The sequence below is a fragment of the Helicoverpa zea genome, chromosome 11 (genome assembly GCF_022581195.2).
Source record: "Helicoverpa zea isolate HzStark_Cry1AcR chromosome 11, ilHelZeax1.1, whole genome shotgun sequence".
NCBI lineage: Eukaryota > Metazoa > Arthropoda > Insecta > Lepidoptera > Noctuidae > Helicoverpa > Helicoverpa zea.
This window is the reverse complement of record NC_061462.1, coordinates 1,881,942-1,902,642: the sequence shown is the minus strand read 5'-3', so window position 1 is coordinate 1,902,642 and position 20,701 is coordinate 1,881,942. Positions and strand designations below refer to the sequence as shown.

General features: G+C 36.5%; 2 protein-coding genes across 2 annotated transcripts in view; one reads left to right on the top strand and one right to left on the bottom strand.

The window, feature by feature from the left end:
* LOC124634284 (rootletin) overlaps nucleotides 1–16,319 on the top strand; it is a 37,437-nt gene extending 21,118 nt beyond the window's left edge. Inside the window, exons 28-37 of the mRNA XM_047169772.1 lie at nucleotides 125–232; nucleotides 311–395; nucleotides 2,221–2,315; nucleotides 4,763–4,991; nucleotides 5,453–5,597; nucleotides 5,905–6,146; nucleotides 7,170–7,333; nucleotides 7,617–7,787; nucleotides 9,300–9,434; nucleotides 13,752–16,319. Of these exons, the coding sequence (XP_047025728.1) occupies nucleotides 125–232; nucleotides 311–395; nucleotides 2,221–2,315; nucleotides 4,763–4,991; nucleotides 5,453–5,597; nucleotides 5,905–6,146; nucleotides 7,170–7,333; nucleotides 7,617–7,787; nucleotides 9,300–9,434; nucleotides 13,752–13,859 (1,482 nt within the window). The 3' untranslated portion in view covers nucleotides 13,860–16,319. The remainder of the gene's footprint in view (nucleotides 1–124; nucleotides 233–310; nucleotides 396–2,220; nucleotides 2,316–4,762; nucleotides 4,992–5,452; nucleotides 5,598–5,904; nucleotides 6,147–7,169; nucleotides 7,334–7,616; nucleotides 7,788–9,299; nucleotides 9,435–13,751) is intronic.
* Nucleotides 16,320–16,507: 188 nt separating this feature from the next.
* Nucleotides 16,508–18,813, bottom strand: LOC124634283 (ras-related protein Rap-1b). The gene has a single exon (XM_047169769.1). The coding sequence runs from the start codon at nucleotides 18,648–18,650 to the stop codon at nucleotides 18,099–18,101; it is 552 nt and encodes a 183-aa protein (XP_047025725.1). The 5' UTR covers nucleotides 18,651–18,813; the 3' UTR covers nucleotides 16,508–18,098.
* Between the last annotated feature and the right edge of the window lie 1,888 nt (nucleotides 18,814–20,701).

Genomic DNA, 20,701 nt, shown 5'->3' with positions numbered 1-20,701 from the left:
TAGCTGTGACTCCAGTTCTAAACCTTTTTTATTCCTGTGTTCTTTTACTTGGCTTTCGGAAAGTAGTAGAGTAGCTTTGTCAAAATAAATTGACTATTGAATTAACAGGAACGATTTATTTCAGAATGAGTCAGTGCAGAGTAAGACAGTGGAGATCAGCAACTTGCGAGACAAGATTACCAGTCTTGAAGCTACGTTGGCGTCTGTCACGGAAGAGAAAGTACAGAATGAGGTAAGATTTTTTTTTACATTTATTTTGAGTATAATAAAAATAGTACTATATGCAAATAATTAATGTTGTTGTTGACAGAACAAAGGCGATAATCTGCGAGTACAGTTAGCGGAACGTGTACAAGAAGTAGGACAACTCCGGGAAGCGCTTGCTGCGGCTGAAGGTACGTTGTATTGGAATAACCCCCGCACTCAGAGACGTTTAATAACTACTCCCATTCTTTAATGATGGATTGACAGAGAAATCCTTCACTAAGGAATGTCTTATAAGTGACCATTAAATAACTCTGAGTGCGGGGGTTAGACAATAGAAAGTAAAGTCTCTTCATTATCCTGACGAAGCGGAAGGATAGTAAGTATTGTCGCCAGGGTAAATAAGTATTTTTCGTTTTAAATGTGTTCTGGTACATATTGTTTTTAAGTGTAAAGCTTACTATGACGACCTCTGTGGCGCAAAGGTCACCAAGCCGGACTGCCAATCTGAGGTCCCGGGTTCGATTCCCGGTTCGATCGACATTTGTGTGATGAGCATGCTTGTTGGCCGTGGTCTGGGTGTTATGATATGTATTTATAAATATGTATATATGTAGCTATATGTAGTTTATCAGTTGTGTTAGCACCCATAACACAAGTTAATTAATAACTTACCCTGGGGCTAACCGACCGTGTGTGAAAAGGAGTCCCGCCATTATTTTTTTTTTTTTTTTACTTAAGTAGCAGTGTATGCAGTTATCTTGATTAAAATTACGTTTATAATACACTAGCTTTTGCCCGCGACTTCGTTCGCGTGGAATAGTGACTTCCGGCAGATTTTTGGTTTTACCCACATAGTTCTCGATCTCGCGGGATTTTTGAGAAGTTCCCGCTCCCGCAGGATTTTTGGGATAAAAACTATCCTATGTCCTTTCTCGAGTTCCAAACTATGTCTGTACCAAATTAAAACAACATGAACCGAACTCGTGTAACGATCGACACCATTGCGCGTAGTACTAATAGAATTATCTATACTCCGTTAGAGCATTTTCTTTGTAGTAAAACTTTTATTATATTAATATTAATTTTTTTACACCTTTTTACTGTTTATTTACATTTTTCTGATGGATTTTCCGATGAATTAAAACAATAACATGAACCGAACACGTGTAATGACACCATTGCGCGATAAACGCCATCTATCTACGGAGCATAGGAACAGCTCGACATTTGACCAATAGATGGCACTGTATGTCCGTAATAAATTTTATTTTTTATTTTTATTTTTTGTAATAAAAACTATCCTATGTCCTTTCTCAAGTTTCAAACTATGTCTGTACCAAATTTCACACAAATCGGTCCAGTAGTTTAGGCGTGAAGAAAAGACAGACAGACAGACAGAAAGACAGACAGACAGACAGACAGACAGAGTTACTTTCGCATTTATAATATTAGTTTGGATAGTAATTTGTTATACACGAGTGCAAAGTTGCTGTTTCAAAAATTTGAATTCTGAGCGATAGCGAGGGAATCAAAAGAGCACAAATGAAAAAAAAAAATGTATTCGAATGCAACACGTAATTTTTCATCCCACTTCATCGAGGAAATCTTGGAGTATTGCACACGATATTCTAAATTCAAATCACTTTGCCGCTCTAGTGATAAAAATGGCTTTTGCACTCGGATATCGAAGGGGCTCCTCTTTCCGACATGGTGAGATGAAAAAGTATTACTTCTCTATTTATTGTGTATTTTCAAAGGTATGTATCATCATAATGAACATATGGTATACCCGCAGTAGTACATCGTGTTGTTGTATGTTCTCTTAACATTGTTGAAAGGTTCTTTTAACCTACAGACAGACATGTGTTGCTGGGGAGTTTGTTGCGCCACTTCTTCTTCCCAGCAACAACACATAGGAAGTGGTGAAGGGTGGGCGTTTTGTAATTTTCTTTTGACGTTCGAAAAGTGATGTTGTGCTGTTAAGTTTGAATAAATGATTTTTGTTGTACGCAGGCCGCGCGTCCCGGCTGGACGTGCGGCGCGCGCAGCTGGAGGGCGACGTGCAGCGCGCCGCCGCCGCCGCGCGGGACCGCGACCAGGCACTGAAGGTATCATCAAATACGTTATAGTTCGCGTTAAACATTTTTACACGCTTTTTATTAGTTTCACCTGTATGTTTGTTTGTAACCGACTTCTTTGGGCGCGATTTTGACCCACTTTAAACGGCCAGACTTCGTTCAAACTTTGTAGATTTATTGAGGACTGATGACAATACACTAATTTGATAAAATTATTCCATTTTTCAATTTGCAAAATATGATTTTTGTTAATTTATATAATTTTCATCAAATAAAAAATATAAAAAAAAGCGTGGGGTGCTTTTTAACATATTATCGAAATGAAAATCACTCTACTCATATCTGTCAATAAAATATTTATAACCATTGACACCATGCGCCCCACGCTTTTTTTTAATAAAATATTTTTTTTTTTATTCACACTATTATTAATTTATATTCATTGAAATTTTTAACACTATTTTCTTAATTTAAATTCATTAAAATTTATTTTCTATTTTTTAGTTCGGTTTTCTATAAAAAGCGTGTTTTTTAGTTTTTTTAAACTATTATTTTCGCCACAAAACATAGCGTGAGCTGCTGCGTAGATGCTGCTAGGTATCAGCTGTAGGCAGAGATAGAAGAAGGGTATTGAAGCACATCTTTAAGGCTTGGGAGGAAGCTGAAGACTCTATTGGAATCTTCTGCGATCTCTCAAAAGCGTTTGACTGTATAAATCACGAAACGCTTTTGCGAAAGCTAGAGCATTACGGAATAAAAGATTCTTCTCTCCAGCTGTTAAAATCATATCTGAATGGTCGGCAACTTAAAGTTCAAGTAAACGGCGTAAATTCACGAGGTTCAGTGATGGCAATGGGCGTACCACAAGGATCTATATTAGGTCCGTTCCTCTTTTTAGTTTACATAAATGATTTGCCCTACTTATTTGATAATCAACCTAAAATGGTGTTGTTTGCCGATGACACTTCTCTTATTTTTAATATTGATCGACGTAGACGTACCTTAGACGACGTAAACAATTCCATTCTCCAGGTTCAAAATTGGTTCAACGCAAATAACTTGGCTCTCAATGAAAAAAAAAAAAAACAAAATGCATTCGATTTTCACTGCCAAATGTAAAAAGTAGTGAATGTGACATTATACTTAATAGTGAAAAACTAGAATTTATAAATAAAACAGTTTTCCTGGGAATCACTCTTGACAAAAAACTACAGTGGGGACCCCACATTACATCTCTTGCGGGTCGTCTTAGCTCGGCCGCCTATGCTATTAGAAAGATGAGGCAGCTAGCGGACGTAGAAACAGCTAGACTGGTATATTTTAGTTACTTCCACAGCATCATGTCGTACGGCATTCTGCTGTGGGGACGAGCTGCTGACATTGAATGCATATTTATCTTGCAAAAGCGAGCTGTCAGAGCTATGTACAACTTACGTGGTCGTGAATCTCTTAGGGAACTGTTTAAAAACATTAATATCATGACCGTACCTTGCCAATTTATTTATGAAAATATCATGTATGTTAGGAAAAACCTACATTTGTTTGATAAAATATGTGATAGACATAATTATAACACTAGAAATAAAAATAAGATAGCTATCCCGCAGTTTAGATTATCTAAAGTACATACATCTTTCATGGGATATTGTGTCAAATGTTATAATAAAATACCAGACAACGTTCTGGAACTGAATGACATGCGGTTTAAAACTCATATAAAAGCCACACTTTGTAAGCAAGCATATTATAAATTAGAAGATTACATTCAAGATAAAAATGCTTGGAAACATGCTGGTCCTGCTCCATAGGACATACTGACAAAATCTAATTAATTAACAAATTAAAATTACACCAGCAAGTAAAATTGTATTAATCTTTTGATTATTTGTTTGTAACTTTGTACCAAAATATAAACCAATCTGTAAATGTGAACACCATGTAGCATTTTAATTGTCATTTTATCCTCATTTGCGATTCTACATGATCTTCGCATGCTGTTACTGTATGTATCAATACATACAAACTGTAATACCATATTATTTTTAAAAAGAGTAACCATGGAGTTTCTTGCCCGTTCTTCTCCATAGGAAGCTACTTTTGGAATGGGCAACTAGAATCAAACTTAGTTATAATTTTGACGTTCATAAGTGCTTGTAAAGGCCTAAATTAAATAAATGATTTGACTTTGACTTTTGCATGCAAAACTATGAAGTCGCAAGAAAAAGTTTTATTTTAAATGTTAACACATCTTTTAGTTTAAAAAGTATTGTCGCCAATATGCCAGCCTATTGCGGAAAAAAAATTTGATACTGACAAAGATATACGCAGCATCTCCACTTTTGACTTTTCTAAGTAAACTTCCATCATCAATTCTCAAACTTATCAAAACGAAATATTTATTTACTCCAAAGCCATTTTAATGTCTACTCTTTCCAAACTCTTAAACACTAATCTAAAATCTTCCAATTCCCTTACAGAAACTACAAGAACGTTGCGAAGGTTACACCCGCACTATCGCCCAACTAGAAGACAGATGTACCTCCCTCAAGGGTACCGTAGAACAACTATCAACAGCCTTACAAAAGGCAGCCACGGCCGAGTCGGAGCTGCGAGCCGACCTCGGCAAGGTCACGAGGCAGTTGAACGAGGCAAAGAATAATGAACATAATGCTGTTGATAAGCTGAGGCAGATACAGAAGAGTGTTTGTGAGTATACATATTTGAGCTGTTGGATCCCACTTTTTGTTTTGTAGTTGAATTGCTGTGTATATAACATTATTTATGGGAAATTGGGGTCATTGTTTTAATAACCTAAAAAGTTGTATGTAAGGTCTCTAACAGACTTTGTTCGAAAGAGATACCGCGGCCCTGGTACATAAAAGGCCCATGACGGAAGGTCTCTAACAGACTTTTGAAAAAAGTAACTTTTAAATTTGATAGCTTACTTTTCGCTATGAGATGCCACCAATTAGTTAAAATAATAACTTCCACATAAACACTATTTTGATTTTGATATTTTGATCTCAATACCTGAATGCACAGGAGTTATTACTCTTCAGATTTAATGTATCAGAAACTATTCTATTTTAGAGTGAAGTTCTCGAGCATTTAGCTGACCTATTACGCCCTTCTAAGTTGAATCTACAATGACATGATATTTATTCTAGCGAGCTGTGAGAACGAACGCAGGGTACTAACAGAGAAACTAGAGAGTGCCAAGGCAGCGCTAGGAGAGATGAAGAGACTCAACTCTTCACTAGAAGACCAAGTGCACAGACTCACTAACCAGTTAGCGAATGTAGAAGTGCAAAGGTATGTTGTGGTGATTAATTCTAAATTAGCATTATATGTAAATCGAAATATTCTTATCCTTAAGAAATGAAAATATGTTCCGCCATTTTGAAATCTAATTTTGGTGTAACGGAACAAAAATATTAATCTGTATAATTGCGAAAATAAATGTTTGTGTAAAAACCCGTGGTTAGCGTACTACGAATTCATTCGATGCCCCTGACCAGTTATGTCATGAAAAATTTCTTCATATTGCATGCGTAAAGTATTTCGTTTAGCATACAAGATAAACTCAACAATATTTCTTTATATTTAAATTTTCCTAAAGGTCGGCCTTCGAATCCCAACTCCGCATGACGACATGGGACGGCAAAGAAAGCAATACAGACAGCGAGCTCGAACGCGAACTACACCAACTACAACGGGACAGATCTGAACTGAAGTCCAAGTGCGAAGTCCTGCAGGACACGGTGCGAAAGTTGGAGGCCGACCGGCGCATGCGGCCCGCGCTGCGCAGCAAGAGCCACGACCGCGGGGATAAGACTGTTTACTACTCTGATTTAGATTCAGGTACCTATAGTATATAGTCCTAAACCCCAGTGTAGACTCAGGTACCTATAGTCCAATACCTCCCAATATGTGGGCTCATCAGGGCCAAAGCCTGCCGGCTGCGGGATTGTTCGAAAGAGTTACCAAGGCCCTGGTGGTCTGTTACTCCTTCACGGTGCACCCACAGTGGGTGATGATTTCATATCAAAAAGAAAGGGTACCTATATAAACTTAATGGCGCTTCGCAACTAATTTGCGGGAACAGTTACACGCATGTGGTCGTTACCACCGCTGCACCGCTAACATCCAACAATAGTTTTGCGGCTCCGAAAATCATCTTAAAAGTATCGTTTTGGAAGCGAGCTGCCTTTAACTACCAACCTCCTGTGCAGCGACTGCATGAAATCGGTCGATATCTGATCTGATATCGCTTCGATCCAAAACAATTTGAGCTCAGCAGCACGGTTACAAAACGTGCTTTAGTATAATCACGTATTTTTAAACAATAACTTTGCAATTACATCATACATTCTTAAAATAATTTCTGTCGTACATATGTATTTTTTTTTTATTATGTCACATTTAATAATGCAGACACGGTGTGATATCATTTTATTTTTAGTACCACACCTAAGGTATTGTATTTCAGTGTTATCTCAAATTCCATTGTTCTGTTTTATATTTCAAACAAACAATGGCTTTATGTAAAAATCTTCAGTTAAAGGAAGAAATTCTATTTTAAATATTCGATCCCAAAACTGTAAGCTCCAATGGTAATGTGCTAGAACATATTTGAATTATAAAATACCCTCTAGTCTACAAAAAATATCAATTTCTTACTGGAAGGGGAAAAAATATATTTATCAAACCACCTCTTCCATGAACCTAGTTTTAACTATTACATATCTATCGTAGATAGCCACCTCTTCCACGAACCTTAACTATTGCATACGTATCGCCAATAAGAGATTAGAGTTAATTTATTAGCCATCCTTTCTGATACCTTATACTTAATTAAATGAAATCTCAATATTTTGCACCTAGGTCCAGATTCAACAAAGGACTCATCAACAACGCGAGGTTATAAAGACTCAGCCAACATTCCATGCAAGGACAAAGGTTTTACCACCGACATCAGTCTTATTGAATTGGAGAACAGGGAGCTCAGGATGAAGATACGACGCTTGGAGAAAGAGTTAGCGGATAAGGTACAGGATGGATCTGTGCACTGTTTGGGTTTTCGAAAAGATAGTCTGTTTGTTAGAGGGTTACCGTAGCTGGGAAACTGTAAAAGATTTCTTTTTGCATATTCAAATATTTTTTATTGTCGTCTCTTAAGTAAGATGGAAAGATGATGAGAACTTAAAAAAGTAAAAAAAAAACTTAAGATAGTGATAACAAATCTTGATGGAAGACCGACTTTCTGTCGGGATTTCGGTTAAAGACCACTCTAATTTCTCAATAACTAACTCAATGACTTTCTTCCCCCAGGAGGCAGAACTAGTAATGGCTAGAACCCGGTACTTATCCGACTTATCCAGCGTATCTCCTTCACGGAGAGGCGATGTGGAACATTATAGACAAGCCGCGTTACAAGCCGAGAGACTGTTGGAGAGCAAGGAGGCCAGCTATAGGCAGCAGATTATGAGGCTGGAGTCACAGGTCAGTTAAGAAATTATGCTTTTGTGAGTGAAATCTATAGGTATATAAGGTGCTTTAATATTACCCGCCAGGACTTGAATGGGGGGTAGTATTGCGTTTATAGATTACAATAATGAAGAATTTTCGTTCCCCGGAACAGTCAATTAAATTTGAGACATTAAACAAGTTAAATTACATTGGCTCTTCTCTGCATAACGTGGTTCACAAATTACGCGTGTAGTGTCGCTTCGTCAATGAAAACAACTGCTATCTCTTTCTATGTGTTCTGCAAGAATGGCAACGCGCAACTCTACTGGATGGTTTTAAATTAATAAATTAAGTCAAATTTATACGTATTTTTTTTGTTTGAAAAAAATTATGACAAATAATGAATTGTTTATCTTTACTATTGTAATCTATAAACGCAATACTACCCCCCATTCAAGTCCTGGCAGGTAATATTAAAGCACCTTATATGTTACTTACGCAAATTGCAGGAGAAAGGGTACACTTTGCCTAACTGCCTACCGTATAATCTTTTTCATCGTCTCAATCCATCCTAAGGTTGTCTGGAAGATATCGCTCTCAGCGATAAGTCCGCCCATTATGTCACTTACTTTAACTAGATTAAGAAAAAAAAGTAAAATTGCTGTATAAATATTATAAAGAGGTAAAATTTTCAAGTTTGTATGTAGGGGGTAATCTTTGGAACCGCTGGTCGGATTTCCAAAATTCTTTCATTGATAAATAGCTACAATGTTCTTCAGTGCCAAAGGCTATATTTTATCCCAGTACGGGCAGTAGCTCCTACGCTACGCTGGATAACATCTAATAGTTAAAATGTATGTTCAATAGGTAAAATATTAGTTTTTACCACCTCTACCTGGTCATGTATCCTGAAAATAGAATGCTGCTGTACCATACCTACCTAATGTTTGGGGAATAATACTGTTGCAGTTTGCACTGCAATGCATGTTTTAACTGCTCAATTTCTCTTTCAAATAAAATAGTTAGATATTAATATTAGATATTGATTGAAGCGTATGTGGATACCGCTGTTTTTTCTTTGAAATAAACGTTTTTAACTTTTTCTGTCATTCAATAATGAATCATTTTGTCTGCAAATGATTTACAATTGCAATATGATTGTAGAACAAACTACCGTATAGACCAAAATAGCAGACCAATCGAATGTCGTTGGAATACGATTGGTCTTATATTAGTAGCAGAATGCCCGATATGGTTAAAACAGCTATTGCGATCATATTGCGATTAAATTTCTATTCGATTTTGACATTATTAACTAAGGAGAATCGGGCCCCTGTTCGATCTGTCCGTAGTGTAGGTATGGCTAGCCTACAAGTATTAAAACATATATTTTATTTACTTATGACCTCTTAAAGTGTTTAAGATTTTCACTCATCATCTCTCGAGCTTTTTCCCAACTATGTCGGGGTCGGCTTCCAGTCTAACCGGATGCGGCAGAGTACCAGTGTTTAAGATTTACATTAAAATTATGCTTTCTTTCAACAGGCTTCCCAACTTCGGTCACAGCTAACAGCGGAGATCCGTCGTCGGCAAGCGTACATAGCCCGTAGTGGTCGCGCCGCCCGCGACGTGCAGCGCCTGCGCTCAGCTCTCGGGGACTCGCTGCGGACTGTCTCACAGGTAACCACTGCCTAAAGGTCATGGCACACATCGACGCAGCTGCAGCCGCTGCAAGCTCAGTGTTGGCTTTTGATATTGACGTTTTCTAATCCTCCTTATAGGAATTCTGTCCCATAACTGTTCGACATACGTCAATGTAGAACCAAGGTAAGGTATTTTACTGCCCAGTTGACTAGTGCCTCAGAAATTTAGGTATGAAACTTATCCTCTATCCCGAGAAGGCAATCCAGCAGTCCTTCCCGTTTCTCACAAAGCGTGCTGTAACTTACGATATTCCATCTTATTAAATGTAACAGGTGATGATAAAGTGTCAGTTGCACCGACACATTATCATAACAACAGTACCTACCCACCAAAAGAATGACAGGCAACGAAAAATGCAAGAAAAATCTATCTGCCAGCTGCAAAAATGCGTTAAAATCAGTCTGTATCGCAATACAATCGGTCAAATCAAACAGCGATAAGGTTATCAAAGGTATGTTATCAGTTGAAGTTCAGACATTATCACGACTTGATGAGGTACTATCTCCATAATTATGTGTTAGAAATATTTTGTTAGTCTACCTGCTACCTAGCCTGCCTGCCTATACTTCGGCCGTTCAGAGAATGCGTTCCAGTCACGACTAGTGATGGGCACAACATAACACTGAGTTCGTTACCGTTCCTTCAAAATGAACCGCCGCATTATTTTAAGATTATTTTCGTTTTAAATTGGCGGAATCATTTGTTTTATATTTTAGTTATTTAAGTGGAAACCAAAAAAAGGTAATATTCATATAATAAAATTGTTTTATTTATTCTTTGTTACAAGTACATTGAATTGAATGTGCGAACAGAATATTAATCAGACTCCGATTTGCTTGAGGAGGTGGTGTCTTCATCATCATCTTCGCCTACATGTATAATTATATTATTATCAATAACAGAATCAATCCTGATATCTCGGTCTAACAAAAGCCGGGTAATCAAATAAAAACAGATCGAAAACACTTGAAAAACGTGGTCTATGCGCACGAAACGACAACGGACGACTGTTTTAGCGTCACAAAATGGCGGCCCATAACGCCATTTGGGGTTACCATTTTTAATCTAAGTATAAAAATGCGGTTTGGTCATAGTTTTATTTTTATATTTCATAAACGTTATAATTAAGTCTTATAGTTCATTATTTTCCAATTCTTAAAAAGAAAATCAAAACGTATTATTTTATATTATAACTGTATAAGAACAGATTACGATACTTGCCTGTTATTTTTAGCACAGCACTACAAAATATAAACCGCTGACATAACCTTGTAATAGCGCAGTATAGATTTAGAAAAATATTGTTTACCAAGTTATTTGACACTCAGTTTGGCACAAAATTATAACATTCATTGATTTATTGATATAATAATGTTGTTTTAATGCTCCTCAATTGTTAAAACGGTAAACAACCAGCAAAAATATTTTTATCGTAACTGCAACGCCATTGCAAAGTTACGTCGTCAGTTCAATCGCGACGTGTCAGGAACGCATTCTCTGAATGGCCGAACTATAGTAGGCTACCTGTCATATATAGAGATAGCATAGTAATTTACCTATAGAACCTATATGTAGAGGCGAAAACTGGTTCTTGGAACTTGTATATAATGGTAAAAATGGAGTCAGCTATCCAAACTAATATTATAAATGCGAAAGTAACTCTGTCTGTCTGTCTGTCTGTCTTTTCTTCACGCCTAAACTACTGAACCGATTTGTGTGAAATTTGGTACAGACATAGTTTGAAACTTGAGAAAGGACATAGGATAGTTTTTATTACAAAAAAAAATAAAATTATTCCGGACATATAGCGCCATCTATTGGTCAAATCAAAAATCTGCTGGTAGTCACTATTCCACGCGAACGAAGTTGCGGGCAAAAGCTAGTCTAAATATAATTTTGCTACTATTTTCTCATTTAGGTTAGCCACCTTATTTATCAAAACGTCCGAATTGAGAACATCCTCCTTTTTAGGAAGTCGGTTAATAATAAGTAATAAGTCATGCCAATTGGCAATAGATAAACCCAATAAAGGTAGGTAAGTATAACGCTAATGCATTTTATGCAGCTATAACACTTATCCTCCTTCAATTAAAATTCCTGGGAAAATGCATTCAATAATACAATTTTCTAAGTAAAACACATGAATGGTTTCACGGCCTGAATCAGTGCTCCCTTGCACTTGTGTCAGTCAAATTATTACATCAGGACTGACTGGGTTAGTACTTTGTGACCTCAGAATAATAGGAAAATAAATACCCTTTTCATACTGCGTAATTGAATGAGTAAAGCGTAAATCACAGTAATATGGTAGCTTTATTAATTGTAAATAATATTTTTCTTTCTGTCGTCTGATTATGTCTTCTTTAAGAGATCATCTATATACGAAGTTCTCAGTGTGTCAATTTCAGCTAAATGACCCAATTATATCACGGTTTTTAATTTCTACGTAAGTTGATGATCGTTATCAACTCTGCCATAGGACGTCCTTTGCTAAATAGGCCTTCCTCATTTACCTCTGTCAAAACAGCTTTATTTTTTTGCGCCTGAATTATTCCCTTCTTTTGCTTATTATGTATCAAATCTCTACTGTTTTTTTTTTGCATACCTAAAGAATATTAGAACATCGATACGTTTGATAATCCTTTGCCACAGGGCTGCTAAAAATGTTATAGCATGAATCTATTTTACTGTTATTGCCATAATTTTCCCCATATTCATAAGCAAATACCGGAAAATAAACTTGGTAGGTATTCTGGTAACCTTCTATTTGCTATACTTATTATACGCAAATAAATATTATTAATTACTATTTAACGGAACATGTGTAGGTAGATATGTGCGTTTTGTCATATATTTACTGGAAGGCTGATAATAAGTCCAGGAAAATAACTGGAACATGACGTTACAAAACGACGCATTATTTACCATATCTATGGCTATTTACGTAGGCCAATCCTTGAAACATTATAAAAAAAACTATAGTTAGTTTTGTGGAATTTTCTGGAACACGAAGTGGTCCAGAATGAACTTGAGTGGCTCCCATAATAAAAGATCTGCCAATCACTAGAGTTTCCAAGTTATCCTAAGTTGGGAATTAGGTAGGTACTCTTGTTGTACAGACAGATTACAATTCTGCAGATATTGAGGTTGAAATATTTCCTTACCTAGGGCTAGTTGGTTCATTGTGACAAAAATTGTACAGCTTACTTTTAGGTAAATAGTGTTAGCATTTAATTAATAGGTAAATAATGCCAGCTTTGAATTAGGATGGCGTAATGAAACGGCAAACTGACTCATGAAGTCCACCTTGAATGGCCTCGGTATGATGGGTTGTAAGTTCAGACTAAAAGGTGACAAATCATGTTATCACAGTTCAAGGCTGTCTGGCATATGACTCGTCCATATTGTCTCTAGTGACTCCCTGTCCTATTAGCCATACATTTTGTGAGTTTATCGTATCTTCTGAAAGTAAGTACCTACTATAGCAATGATGTCCCACTTATCCTACAAGTACCTAGTTCAAAGAAATTGTACGATTTCAAGAAACGAATCAATGTATGTTTGGATGTTTTCACAATGTCATCGGCATGACAATGCAGGAAACCACTGTATTTTTCAGCTCTGTTTTGGTCTTTTAAATTTGCAGCTCGGCAATAAAAAATATTCTGGCGATGTATGGCTGTCCAATTCCTTGATAGGTACTTACAAGGTACATATCTCAACCTGCAGTTCAATATTTTAGATACCTTCTTTTACCTACCTACGGAAGTTATGTGGTCCCAACCAACTTTCGTAAATGTTCCTAGGTAGGTACCTACCTAAAACAGGTCCAGTAAAAATCTATGTGGATATGAAGGTTAATTGATTCGTCAATCCCAATAAAAGGAATTACCGTAATTCTCGAGATGATGTCTCATAATGTATGACGCGGGCTGGGCATGCAGCAACGGCAACATTTTTGCGCGATTACGCGCGAGAAAAACAATTCTGATGTAGAATATTTTACTTTGCAATGTAGCAGATAGGTAGGCACCTAAGTATTTGGATATGTATGAAGGTAGGTACTTATACCTATCTAGGTTACAGATAATTGCCTACAACAATTAAGTAGCGAAGGTTTGAAGATTAATAGATACCTATCAGAACATCTAATGATGAGGGAGATATCAAGAACCTGAAATAATATTTGTAATTCAATTCTCGTAAATAGTACATTGGAAATATTGTCCAGCACCTCCTAAGAAATCTTGCTGTACTTTACTCCTTTAATATATATATTTTTTTGCTCCCCAGGACCCAGCGTTAGACTCGTACACGTTGGAGCACGAAGCCAGAAAGCTGGACAGCACGCTCACCCATAGTCTTCCGCCGCTGAACGACAGCTACGACTCGTCCAAATAAACACCGGCACCGCAGCAAGCCGATATTTACCAATAATGAACTGCCAACTCGAGCATTGTGTAAAAAACACACACAATAGGAATACAGATGGTGTAATTTATAACCAGCCGTGTAGTTTCAAGTTTCTATTATAGGAAAACTGGCTGCGTGTAAAATTAGCAGATAAAATCGATACAATAGGTGACACCGATGTTATTCCTATCCTCTAGTGTTTATCACCAGTTTTTCGACTTCCAGCGATGTCTATTTTTAGTGTTGCTCGAAAATTGGACAAACTCGACAGTACAAATATGGCATGGACTGCGGACTCGCGAGGGCGAGTATTTATGAAGAGAACAAAAAACATTTTGTAATCTTCGAGTCGAAAAAGTGGCCTCATTTATGATGGACCCAAAAACTTGAAAGTTGTTACGACATCGTTAATCAGTAAAAGTATTGCTGAATGCCATTGTAGTTATCGGTAAACGTGTGACGTCATCACTGCCTGTCTCATATCGGACGCATGTTTACAAATTTCATTTGTTCGGCATGTGAGTTTTATTCGAGTTAACAACACCACATGTCACTAGTTTGGGATGAATCTATTTGGAATATTGGATGCTTCTGTACGTTGTACGAAACGAAGATTATTCTCAGTAGGGGTAATGCACTAAATATTCACGAATAATGTAGACGGAGTGCATTTGTCATTTAGCAATGATTTGTTTGATAACACGCATGAGTCAAAGCGTCTTGAACGATGATTCACGCCGAGGTCAGTTCAAAGACCGGAAATATGGAGGAAGCGATTTTTTTTAAACTCAAATGACTCAGTAATAATCTAGTTTATCGGTGATGGTGTGTACTTGTTTCGTGATTTCTAGTCATATTATTTCTTAATTTACTTTCCTATAAAAAACTATTAACAACGATAAAGTTTTTGTGTTCTAAACTCAATTTGCTGTATATTTTTATACTTTATTTATTGCATTAGAACTTCGCAAAAACATCGATCCTTAAAGAAAAAACTAAAAAAATATTATAATAACTACTTATATCATGCCGAATTATTCAAAATTCTAAGCTTTAGTTTATGTGATGTTGTCTAGTCATTTATTTTAACTACCTAAAATCTAATATTTAATTATTGTCATTGAATGTTCTTTGTGCATCCAGAGTTAATAAAACGTAGTTATTTGCATGTTTGTGACGATTACATCATTGTTTTGGATTAGCGGGATACGTCATACTTATAAATAATTACATGTGTTCATAAAAACATAATAATTATAATGTGAAGATTTCTTAGTTTGATATATTCTATTGTGTGATTATTTATGCAAATTTTTATAATAAAAATATAAGAATAATAGTCACTTAGACTAGTCATAATAGTATTAACTTATTAATTAAGATTAATGGTAAAAAATCCGTCCAGGACTATGCTTTACCGTATGTCAGAATGTGTGGACACCTAGGTACCTATTTATCACGTTTTCCGCCTCAACGACTTATGAATATTGTTTTAAAATCAACTACGTAGTATTAACAATATTTATGTCATTATACTATATACGTATATTAACAGAGGAAAATATTGTGGATTTCCCGAAAATCACACGTTAACAATTCAATTTTAACTATGAGGGAGCCATTGTATTATAACATGTTTTTATATAAAACACAGTATAAAATACGTGCAAGTTTCACTTCACGCTTTATCGTAAAGGGGCGAAGCAGTTGAGCTGCCACTATTATTTGTTAAAACATGAATAAAAGCGGATAACATTTATCAAAGTAATTTTATGAGTATTTATCACAAAGCAAATTGTCCTGATAAGTGTGCACTAGTATTGGGTTATTATTACATTAGTTAGTGAAAAGGGCAGTAACAATAGTGCTCGCTAACATTTGACCCCACTGCACCTCGCTAGATAAGCGCCGGGGCCCGGGCGCCTTGATAAAAATGGTTCAACACCATTTCATTCCACTATCTATTTTGCCGGCTATCGGCACGACACTGTAGACAACCCTATTGTATGTAGAATATTCACGTTCCCACATGCTTATTACTTCCAATTAACGACTTTGCAGTATTTAGTGTTAAGATATAATTTTGTATGTCACACGCGCCCCATAGTGGGCTCGATCTATGTATGAGACCTTGTTACACATCATGGGGTGTGCCAACAGAAAACTAACGCAACTGTAATCCAACACTTGTTTTGCATCATAGATTAGATTGCTTAGTTATCGAGTTCATAATAGATATTAAGTTAGGCGTATTGAGTTCATTTCCACTGGACTGTGTCAATTCTTATGTTACTAGAATATCGACATACGCCCGCCACGTCACACTGCCATACATAATGTTTTATCATGATTTAATGTACTGTTCAGTTAGTCCCTATAGAATTAAGTATAGACACGTTTATGTAACTTTTGTACACTCATCAAGTCAATAAATAGTTGTAGATGGTATATGGTGGTTTCAATTAATTCAATTCCATTAAAATTCCGAGCCAATTGACGTTTATTTGATAGTCGGTGGGGTACCGGCGGCGTGCGGAGCGGCCGCGCAGGCCTGGGATGTGACTCATCACGCCGCGACCTCGATTGACATCACGGGAGCGCCCACCACGAGGGGGACAAAACATACCCCAAAACGATAATATTTAAAATTGGTTTTATTGATGCAAAAAAAAGAAATTAATAGATTATTGTACATGTCCATTATTGATTGAAAAAGATTAAAATATACAAGTTCTTAATTTTCACAATATATATAAAAATATAATTCAACTCAGATCAAAGTCATATCCAATATCCTTGTGCAGTAAATCTTATATGTAAACAGAAAAGAGAATGGAGGAAACATCTAATTCCGTAACAATATTTGAACACCTATATAATTATTACGTTTAACAAAGTTCTAGCAGCAAAACATAGGTAATTTATTTATATTTAAATGAGCCAGTAATTATAAACCTTTAATTCATTTACAATAACGATAAATTTCTTATTTCTCAATTTCGTAGGTTAGGGGTTATAGTATGGTGGCCAGTGGTGTACATCAATAACACAAGGCATAGGGCACCACCACTTACATTGGAGACTAAGGTTGCAGGGTGCAATCACCTAAGGCTCTCTAATATTTGTTCAAAAGTTACCGAGTCCTAAACGGCTTCATATTATCAACTTTTCACTTGATACATTTGAATTATATAACAAGACAATAATATATTCTGAAAAAATTTAATGTATCCTTAATTCACATATTTAAACATTACATACTGGGTCAGGCCATCAGGGCACATCACCCAGGTCTTTTCGGAGCCTGCTTCAACTCTCACACAGCTGTTCAGAAGTTCCAGGCCTTCCCTTTATCAGTATGATTAGATAATAACTACTAAATGGTAAACTATATCTATATTAGGTCCAGACAGATATAAATATATATTTATATAACTATAAATGCAGTCACGTCTATATATGTTAACCATTTGATGAACTGTAGCATACATATTACAATGGTGACACTACAGGAGGACCTTGAAAGATAATTTCGTGGCAAATAAGCATAATGCACTCATTTTCCTGTTCAATTAAATTTCAGAGGACTGTCTGCACCTAATATTGTTAATATTATTATTAAAACAAAAATATTTTTAGTTGCTTTTCATATATTTGAAAATCATAATTGAGAAACAATGAGAAGTACATACTTAGAAGTATTTGAGTGAAGTAGTGCCATGTTTAGAATATAACTGGAATGAAAATAATGAAGTCAGTATTGTCACAGGTTCTAGAACATACTCCTCATAGCCTCTAAATAAATGAATATGTTTATACTTACATCAAGTAGTATTAAATTTATAACCATTTACAACTTCTGAACCTAACAGCATCCACACATTACAATTGGAATTTCTAGAGTGAAACACACACAGAATCGTTGAATCTATCCTTGAACATTATAACTATCAAGATATAGACAGGTTGAGACACGGTATGGACAGGTGTATGGATACAATCCAGAACGCTCTGTGGATTTTCCACCGGTGCTGCAGCACACCATCACAATAACTCAACAAATGCACATTCTTGAAATGCTACAGGTATTTCCATTACCAAGCAATGATGCTCAACACCCGACCTAGATAACTTTGGGAACAGTTGAGAGCCAAATCCGGGTACCAGAAGTCTTTCAAATTATTAAATATTTTATACCTAGACGCTTCAGAGGCTGCAGCAGCATTCTTACAGAATCTTACATCCTCGCTTTTTTTTATGCTCACTGTTGATAGGTGTTCTCCTGTTGATTTGACGTACTAGGTCGAAGAACACATCGTTCACGTGTATTTTGGCTTTCGCCGAGGTCTCCATGAAGGAGCAGTTGAAGTGGCGCGCCAGGTTGCTGCCCTGCTCCTTGCCCACCACGCGCTCCGCCTCCAGATCGGTCTTGTTGCCCACCAGCACCATGGGCACGTCGTCTTTGTCCTTCACCCGCAGGATCTGCTCCCGCAGGTCTTGCAAGTCGTTAAATGTCGATTGTGCGGTGATGGAGTATACTAAGACGAATCCTTGTCCATTCTTCATGTATAAATCTCTCATCGCTGTAAATTGCTCCGTACCAGCAGTGTCTAGTATTTCTAGCATGCATTGTTGACCGTCAACTTCCACCTGTTTCCGATAACTGTCCTCGATGGTGGGGTCGTATTTCTCGACAAAGATGCCTTGTACGAACTGTACTGTCAGGGCGGACTTTCCCACGCCTCCACTGCCTAACACGACTATTTTGTATTCACGCATTATTAACTATTTTTTATAACGTGGTATTATCAACTTAAATCAAAGATGAAATTGCTAAAAAGCACATTAACTAGTAAGTTATTGCAAAAAAAACCTTTAACAAGTCAAACCGCCATGACACCGTTAGCAGGGCGATGGCTCACTGTGTCGGTATTGCCATAAATAAATTGTATTATTTATCACAACTCTATGAACAAAGTTTAGTTTTTTCCATTGTACGCTGGTTGTAATTTTATTGCGATGATGGGATATTAGTCAAAGTATGGAAAAAATATTATTTGATTGTGATGTTTTAGAAACGTAACTTTGCTGGAGTGATTCTACAGAATGACTGATTTAAATAATGCTATGGACGCATCCAACATGCACATAATAGTCCAATGAAAATTAATTGAAAGGATGCATCAAATTATTTCGTTGTTTCAGTAATTATCTTTTAACGACTGCAGGTTGTAGGCCAATAAAAACATGGAGGTTAGTCGAATATGAACGATGATAAAATAAAAAATAAATTAACAAAATAAAACCGGACATCGATAAATTATAAGAATTAACTACATTAACTGATGAAATCAATATGGCTTAAATAAAAAAAAATAATATGGGATCATCATCTGGACCTATTATTATTCTTCCCGATTTTAATTATTTATCATCTTAAGGATCAAGGACAATCCGTTTTTACTTTTTGTGTCCTGTTTATTATCTGTGGTTATAGACAGCGTACTTAAGCAGTTCCAATATTTTCCAACAGATGTCGCCTTGGCAAAAATGGAAAGATTTTCTGTAACAAGCGCAACAGGTTCACTGCTGAATTTCAGTGCTCACTTTGCAAATATTCAAGTTGCGATTTATACTGAAAGGTGGCGTTGTACCAACGTTGTGGTTTATACGTAATTGTAAGTATAAGAGCTGCTCCTGGTATCACCCAATCTATAGCATGTCTAATCAGGGGCCCAATTCTCCGAAGTGCATAATGTCAAAATTTAATAGAAATCGAATCGCAATATTATCGCAAAAGCAGTTTTAACCATATCGGGCATTCTGATACTAATATAAGACCAATCGTATTCCAACGACATTCGATTGATTTGCGATTGGTCTGCTATTTTGGCGATTTTGGTGGACGGTAGTTTGCTCTACAATCATATTGCAATCGTAAATCATTTGCAGACAAAATGATTCATCATTGAATGACAGAAAAGGATAAAAACGTTTATTTCAAAGAAAAAATAGCGGAATGCCACATACGCTTCAATCGTAATCAAGTCGTGATAGGATCGCAGTCGAATGTGAATCGTATGTCGCTTAAGTAAGATTAGGAGAATCGGGTCCCAGGTCTAATCTATAGCATGATTTTGGATTTTAGCATATTCTTTTAGATGTAATATTATTCGTAGACCATATAGGTACTATTAGACATTGCTTCCATATTTGTTTTTCAACTCTCATACAGGTTTTATTCGAGAATAGGACTTTGTTTTGATAAATGAAGGTAGGTACTTAGTTACTTACGCTAACTTACTACCTACGGGTAACTTACGCTAGGCCTTCTATTAAGTTAGCATGTGGTATTTTTATTTAAATTAGTTCAAGAAGCCACGTGTGGTCCAAATAACATAAAACATTCCTGAATTAAAGTTTTTACTCATAGGTGGGAGTAAAAACTTGATACTATAGGTACCCATGTATACAAAAGTACTATAGGATATTTTGTACGCACGTACGAGTAGGGCGTATATAATAAGTATGGGTGCTCACAGAAAGATTTTTTTTTCTTAAGGGACGAAATTATCTAAAATTGATTGAGACAAATCAATTTTTTGGCCAAATCTATACAGTTTCTGACGGCGAAAAAAATATATAATAATAATAATAAGCCCCGCAGGGCATCTGAGGCGGATGACGGGGAGTAGCGACCCCGCGGGGCTATATATCCGAGTGCTCCAGAGAGAGTATACTGTCCCCCATCTCCGGCCTGCCGGAGTGAAGCATGACGGGGGATAGGTCTCCCGCCTCTTGGCTTGCCTTCATCGGCCGGTCAGAGTGGA

Bases quoted from the DNA above. Each gene is read 5' to 3' on its own strand.
- LOC124634283 (XM_047169769.1), bottom strand. From the start codon at position 18,650: ATGCGTGAATACAAAATAGTCGTGTTAGGCAGTGGAGGCGTGGGAAAG.